The 7,605-nt window shown below is 57.8% G+C and overlaps 1 protein-coding gene across 1 annotated transcript in view; it reads left to right on the forward strand.

Annotated features, from left to right (window-relative positions):
* Window positions 1-7,605, forward strand: part of LOC113212221 (uncharacterized) — a 95,989-nt gene that overhangs the window by 40,935 nt on the left and 47,449 nt on the right. Inside the window, exon 2 of the mRNA XM_026430831.2 lies at window positions 5,905-6,156. Within this exon, the coding sequence (XP_026286616.1) occupies window positions 5,914-6,156 (243 nt within the window). The 5' untranslated portion in view covers window positions 5,905-5,913. The remainder of the gene's footprint in view (window positions 1-5,904; window positions 6,157-7,605) is intronic.

Below are 7,605 nucleotides of genomic sequence, written 5' to 3' on the forward strand. Positions count from 1 at the left end.
TTATTTATTTTTATTTTTCGTCATGATTACTTTTATCCAAATGATTTGGCCGGCGGGGTGCGGACGTGTTTGCACATTAGACCGACTCGTTTGGAATGTAAATGGTATTGCCGCGCCACACACGTGTCGCGAGTGCAGCACTTGGAGAAGGGGGGAGAGAGAGGGGGGTGGGAGGAGGTAGAGGTAGAGGGCATAAATAAAATAATCCACAGCGCACGTCCGTCGCCAAGCTAGGTTGTCGCGCACTTTTGCACTTTTTACGCACTTCATCAACCCGCCCAACGCGCCGGTGCGACGTCACACGCATTCGTATATGAACGGTCAGCTATGTAGAGTTGATATTTTAAAAGCGCTCTGAAACGCCTTTGGCTCGGTAGTATACAAGTTTGGCCGCACTCGAGGGGAAAGCAGGCCTTCAAGGCAAAGCAGTTCCATCCCCAAAATAATGTTTTAGGGGGTAAATCGTGCAAGAATATGTGTTCTCATGCAAGCTGCTGGGGTTAAATTAAGCCTGAAAACTCACAAGCTGAGCTGGCCCTAATGCGGTGTGAAACTCTGTCCCTTGGACGCCTGTCGCGCCATAGACAAGTGTGGACGATGTCATTAGCCCTTCGATAAGGTCCTGGGCCGAGCCATGGCGCCTCCGTGTGAGTGAGTGTGTCTGTGGAACTGGTCGCTTATAGCGGGGCCCTCTACGTGGACGACACTTTCCTCCCCTTATCTTCTTTCCCTCGAGGGGTTTACGTTTGTGGACGGAAGACCACGCCCGCTGCTTACTTGGCCATGGCGACACACATGGATGGGTGCATACATACTTTTTTATTTCTTGCAAAATTCGTTTGCCCAGACGACGTTGTCTGTCCGTCCGTCGTCCTGCCCCTCTGCTTCGGCCCTGCTCCGTGGGAGCGGAGATATGGCTTCGCTCGCTGTGCTGTGTGCCCAACAGGGAGATACTGTCCGGCCGGCATAGCGTCGTCGGGCCCTTCCTCTCCGCGAAGGTAAAAGCAGGAAAAACGAAAGAAAAAGAAGTGAAGGGGAGAGGGGGCGGGAGAAGGAGGGGGCGGGCGAGCAGCATCGCTCTCCTCGCGCCTCAAATGGAATTCCAATCCGGAAAAAAAGGCGGCGATGTGAATACAAGAGGACCCCAGTGTCCGGCTGCCGGGCCGAGCCGGCGAGAGGAGTACACGGCCGGGAGAGAGGAGGGAGGGTGAGAGAGAGGAGAGTACACAGTTGGGAGAGAGGGAGAGACCCCCGGCAGGGCAGGGCTTTTCTCCTCCTAGACTCTCCCAGGTTCAACTAACCTCCGCGGCGGAATGCATGCGCGCGCGGCGCGGGCTTTTTAAACTGATTGTTGTTTGCTCGCACGATCACTTTAATGCATGACATGAGTGGGGTGCCCGGCGCCCGGCGGTGGTGGTGGTGGTGCCGCCGCCTCCGATAATTCGATGTGTGTGAAATTGGAACTCGTTTGGCGCTTCCCCTCGGCTCGTCAGCAGCGCGTCGAGTGACGTTCGCGTCACGAGCACCCGGTTATTATGCTAATGCGCTGCACCTGGCGTATGCAGGGCAGGGGTGCGATCAACAACAAGGCGTTGCGGCCAAAGGTTACACGGGGGCGGGTATCATTGCAGCAGGTTCAGCATCTGACTGACACAACACTCTGCGAATTTTTCGACTTCACATCACTGACTTTTCGACGACACAGCTTCGCGCGCCGCGCGCCCAAGATCGTAAAAGGAACCCGAATCTGTGACCCCGCGTGGTATCCATGGCAACAGGAACTAATTAATTATTACATTATAACGGCACTTGATTGTGGATGCAAGCACGCGGCGGGGGTCCTCGCCTCGTCCGGGCGGAGGCTGAGGAGGAGGAGGAGGCATGTTGCCGTCGTCGTGCTTCTGGGTCAAAAGTGCAGCAGCACAGCGAGATCTCGCTGTACATGTGGGTGGATGTTATTTGTAGTCTGCAGCCTCCTGATCCCGGCGGAGGTCCCTGTGTATACAGGTCCTGCGAAGGTCCTGCTCGGAGGTCCCTGCCCCTGCGGGGCCTTCTACTGTAAGTCTCCCGAGGCGGCATAGCAGCTCGGCGCAGCAGCGCGCGCGGGTCCAGCAGGCGCCGCCGCCGTCACGACCTGGCCGGTTGTTAGGCCCCTGGATGCTGCGCTGCCGCATCTCATCTCCCATACGCGCGCCCCATTATGCAGGGGGTGCTGCTCTTCGCTCATTTCCCAGAATGCCGCTCCGCGCATTGTTGGTTGGCCCTTGGCGGTCTGGACTGTTGTTCCAGTTATCCTTGCAAATGTTATGCCGTGCGGCTGGCTGCTTGAAGGACCGTATGTGTGCGCGGGGGCCAAACCGTACGACGACAACGCGAGAGGGGGGCTTCCTCTGCTGCAGCAGCAGAGCGGCTGCAGGAGGAGGCGAGCTGTTCCAGGCATTCGCATACCCCCCCCCCCTCTCCCCCTCCCCGTCTTGCCTTGCAAAGGAGACGCGCGCTGTTCGCCCTTTAATTTCTTGGTCGTGGGATGTATGAAACAGAATGAATGCATTTGAATGACCTCGTGTGCATGTGTGTGTATGTGTCTTCCCCTTTGCGAGGAGCTTTGCGTCGCTGCTTGCAAGAGCTCACAGCACACTTGTTCTCTTTGGCGCACTTCTTGCCGGCAGGGTATCGCTTCTCCTCCGATGTGACTTGACTGACCGGAGGCTCCGGATGGGCTATGGGAGTCTCGAGGACCGGAACCGCAGCCGCCCCCGGGGTCGGGTCGGGGCCTCCCCGCGGCGAGGCACAAGCACGCCTAGCGAATCGGAGCTTTATTCGCGACGCGTCTGTTTGGGGGCCGCGCCCTGTGATGTGCCGCCCCTTTGCGGGCTTTTGTGACGGCATCGCTGACCGGAAGGCGAGGAACTAAAAGAGAGAGAGAGAGAGAGAGAGAGAGAGAGAGAGAGAGAGAAGCGTTTGGGAGAGCGAGCGAAGGAGAGAGACAGAGAGAGAGAGCTGGAAAAGGGGGTGGGCGGGTGGCGGCGGCGGCACGGAGGAGAGGAAGTGCGAGAGATGTTGTATGCGTTACAAGCTCGGCGTTGTCACCCATTGTCCAACCATTGTCCTGCCGGCCGATAGTGTCGGCCGGGCTGTGTCCGCGCCCGCCCCGCCCTGCCGCACCCCGCACCCCGCCCCGCCAGCACCTGTCTGGGGTGAGGTTAGCACCCCTCTACGCGGGTCTTTGTGTGTGCCGTCGGGGGCGTTGGGTGCATGCCGAGGCCCAAACGCCCCCGCCCTCCCGACCCGCACTCATCGGGAGGGTTTCGCATTCCTTCTCCCCCCCCCCTCTCTGGACCGGAGGAGAGAGAGAGAGAGAAGACACGTTTCAGGCGCACATTTGGTGCCCTCCTCCTCACCATATGCAGCGCGGGTGGACGCATCTCCGCCCGCAGGAATGTGTATCTCGTTGCTCTGATTATTTCGACTCTCCCTCCCCCTCTCTTTCTCTCTCTCGCTCTCTCGCCCCCTTGCCGCGTTGATTGGCACTGCTGCCCCACTCAACAAGCGGGCCCGGGGGCCCCTGATCACAGGGCACCGCATTTCCGCCTTCCTGTGCCTGTGCCTCCCCCTCCCGCTCTCATGATCCTCTCTCTCTCCCTCTACTCTACTGAAATGTACTCCGCTAAGACGGTCGAGTAATGAGAGTGAAAGAGAGAGAGAGAGAGAGAGAGAGAGAGAGAGAGAGAGAGAGAGAGAGAGAGAGAGATAGAGAGAGAGAGATGCAGCGTTCCGTTCGGTGCGTCCATTCATACCTCGGCCGGTCCTGTGGTCCATCCATTCATTCGTTCACCCATTTGGGGCCGCGGTGGCGGCGGCGCGGCGGCGGTCCGTTCGAAACGAGGTCCGATTCATGGCTCCTTAGGGTGCCGCGGTCCACCTCCCTTCCCCCTCCCTTCTTCTCCTGAGACGCTGACTCCTCGCATGAGGATTATTCATAAACGCCTTCTCCTTCGCGGCCCCCGCGCCCTCCTGCTCCCGCTCCCGCCGCGTGGGGTAATGCTAGTCATTTTCAAAGTAGTGATGAGTTCACCGCATATGCGCCCCTCTCGTTTGGCTGCGATTATTATCATTTTTTTTTCCGAGAATCGCGATATGTGGTGTGTTAGTGAGTGATGGAGTGTGGGGTTATGGCGGCGCATGACCCGCCCATCGGTAGTAATATTTTTAGCAGGCGTCGCGAAAGTGGTGCTAAATTACGAGCTTTGTTAGCGAGAAACGGGCGCTGCTCGCGCGTATGGAGAATGGGCGGTGCATGCCGCGCCGTTTAGTGTCGAGTGTGTGTGTGTGTGTGCGCGCGCGCGCGTGTCAGAGTGAGTGTGGAGTGTTCTGAACGTTATATGCCACGTGTTCCCGCGCACGTGTGTCACACGGGGCGTAAGTAAGCCCCGCGTGACAACTATGCGTGTGACGTGGCGACGGCCCTCCCTCGTGTACCCTTCGTCACTGCTCGAGCAGGCGTATTACTTTTGGATGAGGGGGAGGGGAGAGTACAGGGGTGCTGCTGCTGCTGGGAAGTGCATTCTGAAAAATGGGTTCCTTTGACTTTAATGGGAAAATTGATTCCATCATACCGAAGAAAATTTCCAATGAAAATCGTCTATGGGCGAACTTGGCAGATCAAAGAAATTTCCTTTGATACTTTTCTATAATAAGATAAATTTTGCAGTGAAATTTCCTTGAAACCATTCTGAGTGAGTGTGCTGTCGGCGGGGCCGGGGTCTTCTGGGACATGTATACTGCGAGGGTCGTCACCGGTCGTCACAGCGTGATAAAATGACCCCCAGTCATTTCCACGCCGCGCCCGCCGCCGTTCTTTCGTTCTTTCGTTCGTTCGTTCGTCGTGAGGTTTCTCTTTCTGCCGCGGCCGTCCTTCGGGACAAAGTAACAAATCCCAAGCAGGAGCGGCGGCGGCGGTCATTGCGGCATAAAAAGTGCCAATTACAACACGTCCGGCCGGGCGAGCGGCGAGCAGGGTCGTAAGGTCGGGACGCAATGCTGCCAGAAAGGAATTAAATACCGTGGGGACCGGCGGAGAGTGCAGCGGGCGCGGCCCTGTGCCATGCAGCAGCAGCAGGTGCGGCGGTGAGTGCCGTCGAGTGTGTGGCGGGAGCGACGACACGCAGAGTGTGTCATTCTCCTCCGCTTCACACGCCGTGGGGGTGGATCATAGGTGACCTCAGGTCAGGGCTGGCGTTGGCAGTGATAGGTGACTTCACTGCGCCGCGTTCTCAATGGAGGGAAGGCGTATATCGGGGGTGTTTCCTCCTGGATGACTGGTGCCAGCTGGTACCAGCGGGTACCAGCGACAAGCGAGTATGATGAATTTTTGGGGGTCTAGAGCGCCAACGCAGAAGCACTACTACTTTTCGTTTGCGGCATGGGAGCGGGGGCTGTACTCACAGACCAGCAGGCGTTTGGTCCTAACGTTAGTTTTCTTCTTGTGAGCGCGCGGGAAGTTTAAATAGCTGTGCACGTCTCACAAGCAGCGGGTACCAGCGGGTACAGTACCACCGGTGAGAGATGGTATTTTCGAGAGGCGGGCCTGGCCGGGCCGGGCAGCAGTGGCGGCCGGCAGCTCCGCGCGCCGTGTCGCGGGACCCTCCTCTGTATGGCGCGGGGGGCGGGGCTGCGGGGCATCTCTACCTCTTCATTAAGCTTTTTTCCCGCTTCCTGTTTTTGCCTCGTATGGAGCCATTACAGCAGCAGAAATGTTTGCAATGAGTTAAAATACGTGCTTTGGTTGGGGAAAAAACAAAATAATTCAGAGAAGTGAAGTGAGCAAAGATTACTTCTAAAAAAAAATAATGAGTAAATTATTGGTAATAAAATTGACTAAATGTTTGTTGTCTCTTGTTCCAGGCTGAAGCCATGCTGAAGCACGTCCACCTGTCCCCCGGGCGGGGCCGGGACCGGGACAGGTCCGGCGGCGACAACGTGTCGCTGCGCTCGCTCAGCTCGTGCTGCTCGCTGTCCCCCGACCTGTCCCAGCCGCTGTTCTCGCACTCGCGCTGCTCGTCCTTTTCCTCGCTGTCCGAGACGCCGTCCTCGTCCTCGTCGTCGTCGTCATCGTCGTCCTCGTCGTCGTCCGGGTCCATCGTCCAGGAAATGCCGGTGAGTGTGCACCTCCTCCGGGAGGGCTCCCTGACCCTTTCCCTCCTTGCCTCCGTCGACCTCTTGGCACAGAAACGGCAGCTGTGCGACGTGACGGGCGACTCCTCTTGTGTCTGACTGTTTTCTGACGCGGGGCACGGAGGAGGGACTCCAGCGGACGCCAGCGGGCCAGCAGCTTCGCGCGCAAAAAAGGAAACGCTACTTTTGGTCCTTTGCGGCTGGAGCGGGTGGCGGTGGCGGCGGCGGCGGCCACCGGCCATGACCTGCTCAGTACACCGGAAAATAAGCTTTTTCACCCCTTTCCCTTTAAATTTTCGCGGTCAAATCGATTTCCGGGCGTAATTGCGCGGCATCAAAGAAACGCACGCTAAAATAATGTTTACGATCAGAACGCCCCTCTCAAAGCAAGTGAGTTTTGAGGAGTGTTGCCACGCGGTACCGCACTGCCGCCGCAGCCGTGCGGAATGCTTTGAGCCCTGCCCCACCCCGCCTCACTCCGCCCCACCCCGCCTCACCCCGGCGCATCCTCGCGTAACCCGTGTGGTTTCATTTTGCCCTTCCTGAACCGAAACAAGGGGGGGGGGGCTCCCTGTGCACGCCGAATGGAGAGAGAGAGAGCTGGACGCGCGGGGCAGAGGTGTGATGAGAGGAAGATGGGTCCGCCCACAACACCATTAGAAAAGAGGCGGATAAAAAAAGGAGCGTAATGCTGCATTCCTCGGTGCGGATGGGTCCCACAGGGGCATGCCGGCCTGCTGGCTGGCCTGCTGCTCCTGCTGCTGCTCCTGCAGACCGGCCAGCGGCCAACAGGCAGGCTAACCTCCCAATCAATTCGGCTGTGAGCAAAAACCGCAGCTGCAAGTGCATCGAAAGAACATCACGAGGGGAGGCAAGGGAGTTGAAGCGAGCGAGCAATACCCGACAGTACCCCCCCCTCCCTTCTATCTCTCTCGCTCCTTCTTGCCCTCCTTCCCCTCTCCATAGGCCCTTATTTTTCCGAACGCGCACGTTGTTCACTTCTCGTCAGCGTCAGGACAATGCCGACGCTACGCTGCCGTTGAGTGATCAGGCGGATCAGGCTTGTCCCGTCGCAGACCATATGCGCAGGAAACTGCATGTGCGTGTGTGCAATGGAACGGTTGGCATAAACGAACATTTTAGTTTACCTAACTCACTTTGTCAATATAAAATATCGTTTTTCGAGCTTTGGTTCACCTTCCTTCATATTTAAATGTACAAGCTCTATGCTCTGCGAACATATTAAACCCGTTGACGACGCCAGTTTGTCTGCTGGCTAGAGTGGACCTGAACGAGTTACCGCATCGCATTACGGCACTTCTCTCTCACTCTCTTGTACGTGTTGTGCTGTATGATGGGAGTGTAGGTGGTGGCGCGGCTCTTCGCTCTGCGTACGGGGCGAGGCGGGGCGAGGCGGGGCGAGGCGGGGCG

This window comes from Frankliniella occidentalis, unplaced genomic scaffold, assembly GCF_000697945.3.
Source record: "Frankliniella occidentalis isolate FOCC.00 unplaced genomic scaffold, Focc_3.1 Scaffold76, whole genome shotgun sequence".
NCBI classification, from domain to species: Eukaryota; Metazoa; Arthropoda; class Insecta; order Thysanoptera; family Thripidae; genus Frankliniella; species Frankliniella occidentalis.